The following is a 17,630-nucleotide window of genomic DNA, read 5'->3' on the forward strand; positions in this document are numbered from 1 at the left end:
GTCCGGTGTTCTGGGCCAAGGGAGCAGTCTTTTTGGATGTTCCTGGAGCAATCCTCTGCCATGAGCAAGGCACACAGAGCCTGGCAGCTGTGTGGCAAGAAGGGATGGTGGGGAAGGGTTCCATTCCAACCTCATGGATGTCTGGGTGGGTGGGGGAATCCCTGTAAAGTAAACAGAGATGCTGGGGGGAGGTGGTTTTCCTGCCATCTGACAGGTTGGTGGAAAAGGTTTCTTGGCACTTACTGGAGCAGCCCTCAGGAGAGTAAAAAGGCCACGTAAAAGTGGGCAAACCCTCCTATGCTGCACATGCCGATTTGTGGTAGCAGGGCCCAGCAGCCATGTGGTGACAGGGAAAGATTTGATTCCAGACCGATATTTATAGAATCATAGGCCTGGAAGGGACGTCAGGAGGTCATCTAATACAGCCCCCTGCTTCAAGCAGGATCAACCCCAACTAAGTCATCCCTTCCAGGACCTTGTCAAGCTGGGACTTAAAAACTCTAGGGATGGATAATCCACCACCTCTCTAGGCAGCACATTCCAATGCTTCACCACCCTCCTGGTGAAGTAGTTTTTTTCCTAATAGCCAATCTACTCCTCTCCCTCTTTAGCTTCAGACCATTGCGCCTTGTTCTGCTATCTGGTACCACTGAGAACAGTTTCTCTCCATCCTCTTTAGAACACCAGTTCAGGAAGTTGAAGGCTGCTATGAAATCACCCCTCAGTCTTCTCTTCTGTAAACTAAACAAGCGAAAATCCCTCAGCCTATCCTCATAGGTCATGTGCTCCAGCCCCTTAATCATTTTTGTTGCCCTTTGCTGAGCCTGCTCCAGCACATCCTCATCCTTTTTATACTGGGGGACCAAAAGCTGGAGATGTGGCCTCAGCAGTGTCAAACAGAGAGGAATAACTGCTTCTCTAGATCTGCTTGAAATGCTCCTCCTAATGCACACTAATATGGCATTAGCCTTCTTGGCCACAAGGGCACACTGTTTACTCATATCCAGCCTTTCATCAACCATAACCCCTAGATCCCTTTCCACTGCACTGCTGCTTAGCCAGTCGGTCCCCAGCCTATAACACTGCTTGGGATTCTTCCACCTCAGGTGCAGGACTCTACAGTTCTCCTTGTTGAACCACATCAGATTTCTTTTGTCCCAATCCTCCAATTTACCCAGGTCACTCTGGATCCAATCTCTACCTTCCAACATATCTACCACTCCCCCTAGCTTGGTGTCATTCGCAAACTTGCTGAGGGTGCAATCCAATCCCTCATCCAGGTCATTAATAAAGATGTTGAACAATGCTGCCCACAGAACTAAGCCTTGCAGCACTCCACCTGCAACCAATCACCATCCAGATACTTAGCCATTGACTACTTTCCGTTGGGCCCGACCATCAAGCTATCTATCTATCCATCTTATAGTCCATGGATTCAATCCATACTTCCTTAATTTATGGGCAAGAATGTTATGGGAGACTGTATCAAAAGCTTTGCTGAAGTCAAGGTATATGACATTCACTGACTTCCCAATGTCCACAGAGCCTGTTACCTTGTCATAGAAGCTAATCAGATTGGTCAGGCATGACTTGACCTTGGTGAATTCATGTTGGCTACTTTTTATCACCTTCCCTTCTTCCAAGTGTTCCAAAATTGATTCCTTGAGGATCCCCTCTATTATTTTCCCAGGGACTGAGGTAAGGCTGACCAGTCTATAGTTCCCTGGATTGTCCTTCTTTCCTTTTTTTAAAGATGGGCACTACATTTGCCTTTTTCCAGTCAGGCAGGATCTCTCCTGATCTCCAAGAGTCTTCAGTGATAATGGTCAAAAGCTCGGTAATGACGTCTGCCAATGCCTCAGTACCCTTGAGTGCATTAAATCCAGATCTGTGGGTTTGTGTACATGTAGTTTTTCTAGATAGCTCATGACTTATTCCTTCCCCACAGATGGTTGCCCTCCACCTTTCCATACTGCCTTGTCTACACCATAGTGTGGGAGCTGTCTTTGTCCGTGAAGCCTGAGGCAAAAAAAGCATTGAGTACTTCAGCTTTTCTTACATCATCTGTCACTAGATTATCTCTCTCATCCCATAATGGCCCCACACCTTCTCTGATAACCCTCCCATTCTTAGCATGCCTTCAGTACTTGAACCAGGAAGTTATCCCCAACATTCTCCAGAAACTTCCTGGATTGTTTGCATGCTGCTCTATTGGTCCCCCAACAAATGTCTGGATGATTGAAGTCCAGATGGGGAGGATAGATGGCTGGGTGTGGAAGGATCCCTGTGAAGTAAAAAGAAATGCAGGGGCAGGGGTGAAGGGAGATGGGAAGGGAGAAGGCCTGGAGAGCCTGCAACCCCCCTGGGGGGCGGTGAGAAACAGGATGCCTGCCAACCACATAGTGTAGCAGTGTGCTCTAGGAAAATGTACAAGAGCAGGAAGGATTGCGAAAAAATCCATTCCAAATTTCCGTGCTTCTTTAGGTTGTCAAAGAAGACATTACCCTTCTAAAACTAACAGATATAGACAAAGAACAGCTGCTTATCCTGTGTGACCACAAGCCTGGAAAATTTGCCAAAATGCTGTGTGATGCCATAACGGTAGATTGCTATCTGGTTGCTTGGCCTGGCATGGTGTGCTACCATGGAAACTGCAGTTAAGTCAGGCCTGCCCAAAAACCTTGTGCAAGAAATTCAAGAGTGTCTGGATGAGGCCTTCGAGGAGATCTCCAAGGAGACACGCTCCATCCCCAGGAATATTAACATACTGTTCTGAGGGGCACAGTCGAGGGCCTCCACAAGTGTCATAATTATACTGGGCTCCATGGTGGGGTCACCCCCCATGAATACATGCAGCTATTCATAATAGCAACAGGTCTGTGGAGATAACCCTTACCTCTGTTTGGCTTCCTGGACTCTGATAGGGCTGCCGGAGTTCTTTCACCTTCACCCGGCCTTGTGCAGAGTCCTGGCAGGAGAACAGCGGAGAACGAAGCAGCCATATGTGGTGGGTAACCGTGTAGCTTTGTGGGAGACATACAAAACACTTCTGGAGGTAGTACAGTCAACCCTCGATATTATGGACTCCATTGTTCCTGAAGTCTGCTGGGGTCCATAATATCCTAAATCCTCCCCCTGCCACCAAAAATATTAAAAATGGGGAGACTTTCTGTTGCCACGGATTGCACCGGCGGCAGCAGCTTCTACACGTCATGACATGGCCCTTCCAACAGCACACGGCAGACGCCTCCATTCGTGGTGAGCCAGCTGCAGCCACATGTGGCGAGGCACCGTTAGCCACGTGCGGCAAGGGCCTGAAGGCACATGCGGTGAGGTAGCTGCAGCTGCCCAGCAAGGCACCTTCAGCCAGACGTGGCAGCAGGGTCCCAGACGCTTGGTGGGATCTGAGCCAGGGTGGGGTCCAAGGGCTCCTGCAGTGGCATCTTTGGTGAGTGGCAGGGTTGGGTTTTTTTCAATTTTTGTTGTTGTTTTATTTATTTTTTGTTTTGTTTTTTTTGGGGGGGGTGTTTTTTTTGGGGAGACTGGGGCTGGAAGACCCTAGCATTTAACGGACTTTCGGGACACCCTTACCCTCATTAGTCTGTTAAACGGAGTGTTTACTGTAAATTCAATGTAAAGACATGGCACTTCCACATTCGCCTTTATTCGAAAATTTAAATTCAAAATTAATGCTACTTCCACCTGGTTCCAAGGATGATATGATATTGATATTATTTCAATATTAGTGCTCCCTAAATTGAACTAATGGAATTTACAGTGAAGACAGTGAGGTTTTAAAATTGAGAAAACTGCCTTAAATTCAAACTTATCTCATAGTGTAGACGTAGATTAAGTCATTTGTTCTGTTAACCAGCGCATCACACTGGGAATTCAAGTTCAGTTGTTTTTCTACTCTGACCTCTAATCCCTTTTCTAAATCACCTCTTTCCAAATTAGTCCCATCTGCTGAGTATGATGTACATTCTTTCCTGAGTGTATTACCTTGTTCGTGGCGCATGAAATTCAGTTCTCAAGAATGCATAACAAATACAAAATAAAATAATATGCCTCCGCAGCAATGCAAGTTACAACACACACACATCAGACATGTCCTCTGCGTCTGACATTGGCTGTCTGTAATAGGATGATACCTCTTGGGCAGCACCTGGTGCCTGGGTGTGATAATGCAATCCTCTTCCTGCTCCTGGAGTCCTCTGTAGGTTATCAGCTTAGCTTAGAAGTTTTCAGTAGCTGTGCCATGGTTTCATAAGAATATAAGAACGGCCATCAGGGTCACATCAAAGGTTTACCTAGCCCAGTATTCTGACTTCTGATAGTGGCCAATGCCAGGTGCCCCGGAGGGAATGAACAGAACAGGCAATCAAGTGATCCATCCCCTGTCATCCATTTTCAGCTTCTGACAGAGGCAAGGGATGCTATCCCTGACCATCCTGGCTAATAGCCATTGACGGACCTATCCTTCACGAATTGAAATACTTCCTTTTGGTGGTTTTAAACCTGCTACCTGTTAATTTCATTTGGTGGCCCTTAGTTCTTGTATTATGGGAATAAGTAAATAACTTCTCCTTATTTACTTTCTCAACACCAGTCATGATTTTATAGACCGCTGTTATATCCCATCTCCTTTTTTTTAACCTGAGAAGTGCAAGTCTTTTTAATAGCTCCACATATGGCAGTAATTCCACATCCCTCATCATTTTTGCTTCCCTTTTCTGAACTTTTTCCAGTGCCAGTATATCTTTTGTGAGGTGAGATGACCACATCTGCACACAGTATTTGAGATTTGGGAATACCATGAATTTATATAGTCGCAATAAGATATTCTTTCCCTTATTCTATATCTGTCCTTCTTAATGGTTCCCAACATGTAATTTTTTGACTGCTGCTGCACACTGAGTAGATGTTTTCAAGAACTCTCTACAATGACTCCAAGAAAGTATTATAGTAAATTCTATTTAATGGAAATAAAGTTAGAACTAAGTACATACATGGTTATTAGCCAACTGTTCAATTGGTGTAGAATTTTAAGCTAAAGTCTTTAATATACCATATAATGTTTGTTTGACAATTGGTATTTTCTGAGTGCTTGCAGTGCTTTTGTGAAGGCTGGCCAACTACTGATAGTTCTCACTCAGGTTTGACAGTTTTAAGTGAGGGATTGTTTCAAACTAATATGAGCTGTAAATTGAGACCACTTCAACTCAATGTATTTAAATGCTCATAACTTGAAAATTGCTGAACTGTTTTATTCAAATTTGGACTATTTTGTAGAGTTGATGGGATAAGAATCATGCCAGGTGTTATAGTACTGTGATTTATTTTATGTAGTATTTATAATTAGTTTGATTATAAATTGTATTAATTGATGAGCTGTAATATTGAGAAGGCTTAGTTCAGTTACAAGCACAGGATGCAGAGTTGCTACACTTTACACCCTGAGTCTGTACTATTGTAACTCATCTTTCAGACTTTAGGGTTTGATTTTTTTTTCTCAAGCTTATCATTGCATTACTACGAAAGCTTTTTCACAGAATAAAACAGTAGTGTGTGAGTAAAGCCTTTGGTACCCTATCTATCATTGAGCTCCTCCAGGAAAATACCTATGGAAGTGTGAGCCTCATTTGAATTGTGAGGCCAAAGTGCTCAGTGTAGAACTGAGGCTTTAGATCAGGGGTCAGCAACTCCCAGCAAGAGTGGCACGCAAGCCAGTTTTCTTCAGCAAGCAAAGCAGGAGGTCAGCCCTACCCCTCCTCTCCTGTTTAGCTAGGAGCTTGCTCAAAGCCAAGCCACCTGTGGATAAATAAAAGACCAGCTAATATTACTAACCACCACCTAAACAGTAAAATTCTGCATCTTTATTTATTTATTAACGAAGCTATTGTATGTAGGACTGTCAGTGACTTTAAAAAGTATCACCCACACTCAGACCATACATGGAGGTCAAAAGGTCAAACTTCTGCACTCAGCCTTAGAAAGGTTGCTGACCCCTGCCTTGGATTGATCGTGTGTGTGTGTTTTCCCCTTTGATGGAGAAGTATATGTTCAGCATATACAGGAGTATAGAGGAAAGAGCAAAGTTTTGTAAAGTACTTGTCGTGGAATGGCCTTAGTAACTTTCCTGTTTGATGTTTCATAAATGCCAATGATAGATATTAACACTGTATGCATTTCTGTGCTTCCCTCTAATGGTATTTCAGTTTAACTTCCTTACATTGGAACTCACTTGCAATATTTCAACATTTTTTTATTGTAAAAACTGTTTGTGTCCTTTTTAACAAGTTGTAAATAGTGAAATAGTATTTTTGTGTATTTTCTAGGAACTAGCCAGCTGTGGATGGAATAAGAAAGAAAAACACATTCTCGCCCCTAATATTGTGGCCTTTACAAGGAGGTTTAATCAGGTAAGTAATCTAATTAGATTTACAGAATTAACATTGCCTACCTGAATTTAACAAGGATTGAACTTCTTACTTCACCATGTACATAAAGTGCCATATCTGAATGCTATTAACACAGTGCTTTGATGGATTCGTACTCACGAAAGAATTTTTAGAGTTATTGGCTTTAAAGGAGATCAGTAGGGGTGTAGCAAATGTGTTGATTGTAACTAACTCATAATTTTTCAAAGTGGAGTAATATTTCAATGGTGCAAAGGATGGATATAAAATAAGGTAATTTTAAGGTGAATATGAAAACCTGATATTGAATGGACAGAAAGAATAGTTATGGATTGCATGGGCTCAAGTGTTTATTTTGTTTGTACTTATTTGATGGGGGATTTTATTTAATAATATATATGCTAAAGACAAATAGCTAAATGTGAAAGGAATATTTTTCTTCCTGATCAAGAATATTTGATTATATTCCAGTCCAACAACACGGTTTCAAACAACAAGGGTTCTTCTGGACCCTGAGATTTTCTGGGGTTCTGATGTATCTGTCACTAAACACAAAAACGGTCAATTTGGAAACACCATTTGTTTGAATCTATTAGGTAGACAAATGTTCACTTTGTATCTAATAATGAGAAATGAACAATGAACTAGTTTTTTTCCACTCAGTTTGCAATACAAAACATAGCTTATTCTTCTGCCACTATTACTTGTGGCAGACTGCTGCCTGGGGGCTACAGTACCCTACAAGAAGGCAGGTGTACTGGCTGGTTGGGGGAATGCTTTCTTGTTTCCCAATTAAGGCAAACAGCTTGGGGGCCTCATTAAGCATTAGCCACAGCTGAGTCTAATCAGCAGTCATAGGTCAGCTGAGGCCCTGCACTCCTATAAAAAGTTCCCCCTAGGTGGTTGCGGGGGGAAGGTTTTGGAAGGTGCACTGAGGAACAAGAGCAGGAACCACAAGGAAGTGGTGAATGAAGTGGCCCAGGGTGAGGTTGCTACATTGGGGCAGGGGTGAAGGCCCTGCCAGCAGCCTTTTGTCCTCATAGGGACCTGGGCCCGGAGTCCAGGGTAGAGGGCGGGTCTGGACTCCCCCTACCCTTTCCCAGAGGGTTACTACACTGGAACAGGTGCAGGCCTGCAAGGGGGCTGGCTGTGTCTGCCCCAGTTGGGATGTGCCTATGATGCGGATGGCTCCCTAAGCGGACACTCCTGCCCCTGGAAAGGCCTGGGCAGATAAAGGGGTCTCCATGAGTCTCTGAGGCACAACAGAGAAAACCGCCAGAAAGCGCAGGGTCCCACAGGGGCTGACAAGGGACTTCATCACATACTGTAACTTAAAAAGGAAAAATCCTACCTAGCAAATAAGGAAAATGTTTGTTTATTTTAGGATCATTCCAAGTAATAACGATCCTCAAATTGTGCCTAGAGTGCACTTAGAAGGAGCAGTGCAGTTTTTCACTGTGTACAGGCACCTAGATGAGTGGATAGTCAACCACATGTTTTAATGTATATTTTAAATGTGGCAGAGGAAATCCCTTAAGTATATAAAAAATATACACAAGTCTCGATGTTAGCTAAGTTCTGGGGCTCAGTCAAAAAGTAGTTGCAATTTTGGGTATAAAAAAGGCAGGTTCCCACCTCTTCCCAGCTGTTAGGTGAGGGCTAATGTCAAATGAAAACATTCTGCCATTAGACCATTCTAGCAGCTATAAGTATCTACAGCTCTTAAATGTACGCAGATAATCTTTCATCTTCCACCTTAATTTTTAAGAAATGTAATTCTTGTGGAAAGCTATTCAGCCAGTAGTCATAGAGCTTGGTGCTTTCTCTTTATCCAGATAAATTGGGTACAGGCAGCAACAGTTTCTCCATGTTCCCACCTTGCTGCACCAGTGCGCACAACTGTAGGAGTGAAAGCATTGTTCACTCTCTACAATAGTGATAAGATCTACAATAGTGATAAGACTCAAGAACCTTAATCTGTTTGATTTAACAAAGAGATGATTAAGGCAGGGATGAGCAAACTTTTTATGTTGGGGCCCTCCGTTTCTTCTCTGCAGTTAGCCAGGGTCCTCCAACCTGTGCAATGTAATCTGAACGGATGGAAATTTCAGTCATGTTCATATTAAAAAAAAAAAATCCTTTCAGCACATATAAGAAAATAAGTACGTAGAATGTAAAAACTTTGTTAATCAGTATATAAATGCAAATATGCATACATAAAACAGTAACATACTTTAATTTTTTAATGAAATAGAGAGTGCTTGTATGTATGTATGTATAGAAAACTCAGCCCCACTATCTCATGGGTTATCCTGGGAAAGAGCAAGGCTAAGGCAGTAAACTCTAACAGAAAATCCGGAGGGGAGTCCTAAGGCAGTTCTGTGTCAACTTCTGGCATTGACCCGGCAACTTCTGCAGCTGAGCTGGTACCAGACGTAGAGGTTATCCTCTCCTTTGGACTATATCAGTAAAGCCGAGAGGGGGACACTGGCGTCTGGGCAGCCTAGGGTCCCAAAAAATTTTCCCAGGCTCGCGCCTGGAGAGGTACTCCAGCATCGCTTAACAGCGTTGAACCAACACGGGAGGTAACAGATACTGGTTATAAGCTCTTGCTCGATTGGCATAGAGGACGAGCGCCAGGGGTTGCCTTTGGCGGTGGGAGAGATCATCACATCTCACTGGACAGTCACCGCCCGCCTCAATCTGGGAGGCCCCCCCAGCCAGAAAGGTACTGTCCTGCCACAGTTCACCTGCCTCACTGGGTGCGTGAGGCTTAAGGTTCCCAAACCTGACAAGTGACTGAAATTTGAGCACCAGGCAAACCAATAAGAAAAAGAAACCATCAAAGTTTTAAGCTTGCTTGCTGGAATGTGTGGACCATGCTGACTGGTTTGACTGAAGATCTTCAGGACATCAGCGACACCTGAAAGACCGCTGTCATCAATGAGGAGCTGAAGAGACTCCAAGTTGACATTGCTGCTCTGCAAGAGACGTGACTCGCAGATTCAGGATCTCTAAAGGAAAAGGACTACACCTTTTTCTGGCAGGGTAAAGCCCAAGATGAACCCAGGGGGCATGGTGTTGTCTTTGCCATCAGAAACACGCTTCTACAAATGGTGGAATTAGTCATGGGTGGATCAGAAAGACTACTTCAGGTCATACTTCAAACGGTCCTGTCCACCTGATCAGCGCTTAAACCTTGTATGCCACACCAGAAGTAAAAGACAAGTTCTATGACGTGCTTAGTGCTGCCATAGTGCAAATACGTGCTCGTGAACAACTGTACGTTTTGGGTGACTTCAATGCGAGAGTTGGAGTCAATTGAGACTCATGGCATTCCTGCTTAGACCACTTCGGTGTGGGAAAAATGAATGAATACGGACAGCGTCTTCTCAAACTTTGCACATACCACAATCTGTGCATCACAAACACATTTTTACAAACCAAGCCACAGCACAGAGTGTCATGGAGACACTCACGCTCGAAACACTGGCATCAACTAGACGTTGTCATCACTAGACGTGATAACCTCAAAAACAACCTCCTGACATGCAGCTATCATAGTGCTGACTGCGATACAGATCACTCGCTAGTTTGCTCCAAACTCAAGGTGAGACCCAAGAAGCTGTACCGCTCTAAACCAACTGGAAGGCCCCGCACTGATGCCAGAAAGACAGCAAACTCAGAGAGAGCCGAAAAGTTCAGTGACCCTCGAGGAGAACCTGTGCAGCAGCCCTGAGGGTGTAGCATCTGAGGGATGCAATTTACAACACGGCCTTGTCGGTGTTTGGAAGAAGAGCTAGAAACACAAATGACTGGTTCGAAGCTAACTCCGATGAGATGATTCTAGCCATCGAAAAGAAGCGCGCTGCACTCCTGGAGTACAAACTCTCACTGAGCCAGAGTACCCTGCAAGCACTCAGAGTAGCCAGAAAAACAGTACAGCAGACAACCAGGCACTGTGCCAACAACTACTGGCTCGAGCTATGCAGCAGCATCCAGTCCAGTGCTGACTGTGGTAATCTCAGGGGAATGTACGAGGGCATCAAGAAGGCATTAGGACCCACCCAGAACAAGATGGCACCTCTGAAATCCAAATCTGGTGAAGTCATCACTGACAAAGCCAAACAGATGGAGCGATGGGTCGAGCGCTACTCAGAGCTGTACTCACGCGAGAACATTGTGGTTGATACAGCCCTCGATGCCGTCGAGCTCCTACCAGTAATGGACGAACTGGATCAGGAACCAACTGTGGATGAACTGAAGAAAGCCATCGACAGCATTGCAGTAGGAAAGGCCCCAGGCCAGGATGGTATACCACCAGAGGTAATCAGGTGTTCCATGGACACCCTCCTGGAACCCCTACATGAGCTACTGTGCATATGCTGGAGAGAGGGAGAGGTTCCACAGGCTTTGTGTGACACTAACATTGTAACCTTGTATAAGAACAAAGGAGACAGAAGCAACTGCAACAATTACCGTGGAATCTCCCTCCTAAGCGTCACTGGTAAACTGTTCGCTTGCGTCATCCTTGGCAGACTCCAGAAGATTGCTGAGAGGGTGCATCCCGAATCACGGTGCGGATTCCGCGCAGAGAGATCTACCATTGACATGGTCTTCTCTCTGAGGCAGCTGGAGGAGAAATGCAGAGAGCAGTGGAAGCCACTCTATATTGCCTTCGTCGACCTGACCAAGGCCTTCGACTTGGTCAGCAGGGATGGACTGTTCAAACTGCTCCACAAGATAGGCTGTCCGCCACGGTTACTCAAGATGATCCAGTCTTTCCACGAAGACATGAGAGGAGCCATCCAATAAGACGTCACATTATCGGATGTTTTCAGCATCAGGAGCGGTGTCAAACAAGGATGCGTCCTTGCTCCGACATTGTTCAGGATCTTCTTTGCACTCCTCCTGAAGCATGCCTTTGGATCTTCAACAGAGGGCATCTTTTTGCACACAAGATCTGATGGGAAACTGTTTAATCTTGCAAGGCTGAAAGCTAAATCTAAGGTGCGGGAAGTCGCCAGAGATATTCTGTTAGCAGATGACGCTGCTGTAGTGTCACACACAGAAGACCAGCTTCAGAAACTGCTGGATCAGTTCTCCAAAGCATGCAAGGACTTTGGGCTTTCCATCAGCCTAAAGAAGACAAATGTACTTGGCAAGGACCTTGCCGAACCTCCATCAATCAGCACTGACAACTATACGTTAGAGGTAGTCCACGAGTTCGTTTACCTCGGGTCCACCATCACTTACACCCTGTCATTGGAGACTGAGCTAAATAGGAGGATTATAAAAGCAGCCACAACTCTGTCCAGACTCAGCGAGAGAGCGTGGAATAACATCAAGTACACCCACACCAAAATGCAAGTCTACAGAGCCTGCATCCTCAGCACCCTCCTTTACGGCAATGAGTCTTCGACCCTGTACTCCTACCAGGAAAAGAGACTGAACATCTTCCACTTGCGCTGTCTCAGGCACATCCTTGGAATATCATGGAAGGACAGTGTGCCCAACACAGCCATCTTTGAGCAAGCTGGAATCCCAACCATGCACACCCTCCTCAGGCAGCGGCAGGTCCACTGGCTTGGCCACGTCCACAGGATGAATGATGGAAGGATCCAAAAAGACATTCTGTATGGCAGGCGAGCCTCTGGCAAAAGACCTCCCAGACGCCCCCAGTTGCGCTACAAAGGTGTCTGCAAGAGGGACCTCAGGGAGGTGGCTATCGAGCCGGACAGCTGGGAGGAGCTGGCAGACGATCACAGCAGCTGGAGGCAGGAACTACACAAGGGCCTTCAGAAGGGTGAGATGAGGATCAGACAGCTAGCAGAGGAGAAGTGAGCCCACAGAAAGCACAGTAAGGACCTGCCAGAGACCCATTACACATGCAACAGATGCAGCAAGGACTGTTACTCTTGTGTGGGCCTTCACAGTCACAGTCGACGCTGCAAATGATGATTCCAAATGGAACTACGAAGGGCACGATCCATAGTCTACGTTGACTGCAGGATGCCTACTACTACTACTATAGAAAACTCTTTACTTTGCTGTTTCAAGACCCAATCTCAGCCACTCTCCGGCCTGGGAGAAAATACCCCAAAACAAAACAAAAAAAACAAAAACAACAGTTCTCTGCTGTTTAAAGAGGCCACTTCCCGCTCCACTCATTTCTCCAGCTCTCCAAAGCAAAGTTAAACAAAAGAACAAAACAAAAGATCAACATAATTTCACACACACACACAAAAAAAAAGAAAGCCTGAGCTGTCTCAGAAGCTGAAGAAAGAGGCTGTCCAGCTAGGAGCTCACCCACTCAGCTACCTCTGCTACAAGTGTCTCCTAGCTTGCTTGGGCTAGGAGATGGAAATGATGCCAGTACTTCAAGGGGATGGTGGCCCCATAGAGGGCAGGAGGGCAGTCAGCACAAGCCAGCCTTGCCTAGGGAGGCTGCAGAGGCACCCACAGATGTGGGAATGTGGGGGTGAAGTCGGGGAACTGGAAATGAAGCTGGCACTGTGCCAATGGAGCTGATGCTGCCAGAGGCTGTGGGTAGTGGTGGAACACCCCTGCAGTGGTGAGTGGGGAATGGACTGTGCTGTGCCCCCCTTTTGAAATTTCTCGTGCCCCCAAGTTTTGCACCCCTGGATAAAGGAATGATTTGATGATAGTTTATGATGATAGTTTATGATAGTCTTCGGTGTCTGGGCAACCTCGTGGCTAGACCACTGATCTTTCAGTCTGTAAGACCAGATGAGGTGGCAATTTAATTGCTGGAATGATATTTCGAAGGAGGAAGTAGGAAGTAGAAAGAGCAGTGAAATGACTAAAGAACAACAAATGTTCTGGAATCTCCATCTATGGAGAGGTTGTGGAATCTCCATCTCTGGAGATATTTAAGAACAGGTAAGATAAGTGTCTATCAGGGATGGTCTAGACAGTACTTGGTCCTGCCATGAGGGCAGGGGGCTGGACATGATGACCTCTCAAGGTCCCTTCCAGTCCTAGCATTCTATGATTCTATGAAAAGCCCTGGACATGATCAGATCACAGGACAGATGATCAAATACAGCAGAGAAATCATGATTCAGGAAGTACACCGACTATGTAATATAAGCTGTGTCTACACGTGCACGCTACTTCGAAGTAGCGGCACCAACTTCGAAATAGCGCCCGTCGCGGCTACACGCGTCAGGCGCTGTTTCGAAGTTAACTTCGACATTAGGCTGCGAGACGTCGAAGTCGCTAACCTCATGAGGGGATCGGAATAGCGCCCTACTTCGACGTTCAACGTCGAAGTAGGGACCGTGTAGACGATCCACGTCCCGCAACGTCGAAATTGCTGGGTCCTCCATGGCGGCCATCAGCTGGGGGGTTGAGAGATGCTCTCTCTCCAGCCCCTGCGGGGCTCTGTGGTCACCGTGGGCAGCAGCCCTTAGCCCAGGGCTTCTGGCTGCTTCTGCGGCAGCTGGGGATCTATGCTGCAGGCACAGGGTCTGCAACCAGTTGTCAGCTCTGTGTATCTTGTGGTGTTTAGTGCAACTGTGTCTGGGAGGGGCCCTTTAAGGGAGCGGCTTGCTGTTGAGTCCGCCCTGTGACCCTGTCTGCAGCTGTGCCTGGCACCCTTATTTCGATGTGTGCTACTTTGGTGTGTAGACGTACCCTCGCAGCGCCTATTTCGATGTGGTGCCGCGCAACGTCGAAGTTGAACATCGACGTTGCCAGCCCTGGAGGACGTGTAGACGTTATTCATCGAAATAGCCTATTTTGATGTTGGCTTCACGTGTAGATGTAGCCATAGTGTGGAAAGAAGGGAAGGCACATATGGAATGGACAAGATCTGTGCTGGTGACAATACACAAGAAAGGAAGTGCATTGGAGTATAAGAACTACAAAACGATTGCCCTAACAGCTCATATAGGCAAGGTGCTGATGATGATACTGACTGAGAGAGAGAGATCACACATAGAACAACATCTAACGGATGAGCAAGCAGGGTTCAGGAAAGACAAAAGTATCATACAGCAGATACGGGAACTAAGATTCTTCTTCGAGTGTCCCCGTGGGTGCTCCACATCAGGTGTCGGGCTCGCCCAGCGCTGCAGATCGGATCTTCCAAGCAGTTTCTGCCGGACCGCGCATGCGCCGGTGCGCGCCGCTCCCTTGCGCGCTCCTGGCCACGTGCGCGATCCAGTCCCTGCCAGTTCCTCTTAACCGCCGTCGGCTGCAGACAGAATCTGACTAGGCTACGGCCAAGTTAGCGTATTCAATGGTTTTAACTGTTTTCTTTAAAGTTTTCAAGTTCTTAGTCTATTGTTAAGTTAGCCAGTTGTTATTTAAAAAAAAACAAAAAACAAAAAGAAACAACAAGCGGGACAGAATTCAGTGCAGTCCTAGTAACAAGCGGAGCACCGGAGGCCAGGAGCCTAGGGCCATTAGCCATCCTGCCGCGGCAGGCTATCGGAGAGGGGGAAAACAGCACAGAGAAGGTGCTAAGTACCCCATTAACAACTAAAAGACTCACCAACAATGTTCTCTTCAGGATTCAAGAAATGTGAGTCTCGCCGAGAGGCAATGCCAGCGTCTGATGGGTACAGTCACTGTATAAGGTGCCTTGGGGAGTCCCATGTCACACAGAAATGCTCCTTCTGTGCAAAATTAACAGCCAGAGCAAGGAAGGACAGGGAGATGCGGCTTAAAATGCTGCTATTCGACAAGGCCCTCCAGCCAGACGTGCTGGAGCGGCCGCAGCAGGAGGGACCCTCCGGGGCCCATAAAAGAAAAGCTGCCTCCCTCACCCCATCAGCGCAAAAAGGGAAGAAAGTCTCCCCAACCCGATCCCTGCCGGCAGCAACAGCGAGGGGGACGGGAGGAGCGCACAGCCCCCAGCCGCAGCAACAGCTGATCGGCAGCGGCACGGAGAGCCACGTGGAGGCGGCTCAGCCTCCGATGATCAAACAGCCGCCCCGCACCTCAGGCAGGGCGGCGGCTAAACAAGTGCCGTTACCGGCGGCACCACAGGCAGCGGCACCGACCCCCGGGGAACCGGCGGTCCAGAGCGCGCAGGCACGCAGCCTGCAGGCACCGGAGGACACCACCCGCGCGGCACCGCCCAAGAGCGTGCCGAGCACGGCGCGGACGGGGCCGAGATCCCCTGCACGTCAGGGGCAGAGCCACCCCCTCAAGGGAGGGGGAAGGCTGCACAGAAAACAAGGCACCGCAGCCCCTCTCCAGACAGGGCTGCAGAGTTGCTTTCTCTCAGCCCTCTGCTCAAGCTGCGGACTCCAACTGGAAGGCAGGGATCCCCCCTAGCCTACCCGGAGCCCCCGTCTCCATTTTTACAACCAGCCTCGCCCTGGCTGGGCCCACCCTCACCCTTTTTGGGGTTTGAGCCGCTGGAGTACTGTCACAAATCGCTCTCTCCAGTGTCCCATGTCTCTCGACGATCTCGCTCCCCCAGACGCAGGGGGTACGCACCAATGGAGTGGTCCAAGTCACCTTCCCAAGAACAGTGCCCATGCTGCCATGGTCGTCCCTATCACGCGGGGCATAGACACCACTGGCAATCTACCAGGGAAAGACCCCACAGACGGTCCCGTATCCCCGAGGGCAATCGCGAACGGGGAAAGAGACTCAAGTGTCTCAGGGGGAACTGGTTATGGAACCCCGAGATTTTCCCTTGCAAGCTTCCAGCGAGCGGATGTACCATCGCCAACAGGAACCAGAAGGGTCCAGAGAGGCGTATCCGAGTGGTTCCTCGCTCTCCTCCCCGGACGAGGCTATGGCCCCGGGGGACGTCCATCCTCCGGACGATCTCAAACAGTTTCAAGAGCTGTTTAAAAGGGTGGCCTTCACGCAAGGCATCCAGACAGCAGAGGTGCAAGAGAAACACCATAAGCTCCTGAAAAATCTGAGACCTCCGGCCTCCTCCAAAATAGCAATACCGCTTGACGAAGCAATCTTGGAGTCCGCCACTACGATATGGCAGACCCCTGCCACTATTCCGCCTGTCCACAAGAGAGCAGACAAGAAATAGTTCATGCCGGCGAAGGGCATGGAGTTCCTGTTCAGCCACCCACAAGCAAATTCCTTGGTGGTAGAGTCGTCGCAACAAAGATCAAAGACATCTCAATTCAAGACAGGGGGAACAGACAAAGATGCCAAGAAGCTAGAGCTACTCGGCAGAAAGGTATACTCCTCCTCCACACTACTGTTGCGAATGGCAAATTACGCAGCGCATCTAGCGAACCACAATTTCGACAACTACACTAGGTTAACCTCCCTCATGGACTCGCTTCCAGAGGACAAGAAACCATGCAAGAAGGGTACGCGGCCTCGAGGACGGGAGTTCAGTTCGCCCTGGATGTTGCGGACACAGCAGCACGCTCCACAGCTACGGCAGTGGTGATGCGAAGGGAGTCCTGGCTCCAGACTTCGGGTATACCGAGGGATCTGCAGGCAAAGATCGTCGATCTTCCCTTCGACTTGCAGAAGCTGTTTGCTGAATCAACTGACCCGGTCCTTCATTCCAGTAAAGATTCAAGAGCCACACTTAGGACCCTGGGGATTTACACCCCTGCATACAGAAACAGTACTGCCCTCAACAAAGACGGTACCAGTACCAGCCACAGCGTCCCCAGTACCACAGGGGTTACGAGCAAGGGCGACATCAACAGCACCAGCAGTACAGAACTCCCAGGCGACTTTCTCAACAGAGCCGTGCGTCCTCGGGGCAGGGCCAAAGGCCACAAGTTTGACACACAGATCCAGGGCTGCGCCATCACTACCATCGCACAAGGTCATCCGAAGCTGTTATTCCACCATCACCTCCGACTATTCTACGACTAGTGGCAAAGGATCACCACAGACAAATGGGTGCTGGAGATCATAGCCATGGGGTACGCATCCCCTTCCAGTCGCTCCCACTGCCACGACCTCCACCCAGGCCCCACCTCCAGGAGGCGCCCCACTTAGCGAGGCTGAAGCAGGAGGTAGACCATCTCATGCTCATAGGGGCAGTGGAAAGAGTGCCGGAGCAACTGCGAGGGAAAGGGTTCTACTCGAGGTACTTCCTCACAGAGAAAAAGCCAGGAGGCTGGAGGCCCATCTTAGATCTTCGAGGCCTCAACCGGTACCTGCGCAAGCAACGCTTTCGGATGATCACAATCGCCTCCATCCTTACGGCACTGGACGATGGAGATTGGTTCGCAGCCC

At 47.8% G+C, this 17,630-nt stretch overlaps 1 protein-coding gene across 3 annotated transcripts in view; it reads left to right on the forward strand.

Moving 5' to 3' along the window:
* The window catches only part of RALGPS1 (Ral GEF with PH domain and SH3 binding motif 1), a 445,865-nt gene that overhangs the window by 149,350 nt on the left and 278,885 nt on the right, over positions 1–17,630 (forward strand). For all 3 annotated transcript variants that reach the window (XM_075015701.1, XM_075015700.1, XM_075015702.1), the window contains one exon: positions 6,339–6,422. In XM_075015701.1, coding sequence (XP_074871802.1) covers positions 6,339–6,422 — 84 coding nt within the window. The remainder of the gene's footprint in view (positions 1–6,338; positions 6,423–17,630) is intronic.

This window comes from Carettochelys insculpta, chromosome 21 (genome assembly GCF_033958435.1).
Source record: "Carettochelys insculpta isolate YL-2023 chromosome 21, ASM3395843v1, whole genome shotgun sequence".
Taxonomy (NCBI): Eukaryota; Metazoa; Chordata; order Testudines; family Carettochelyidae; genus Carettochelys; species Carettochelys insculpta.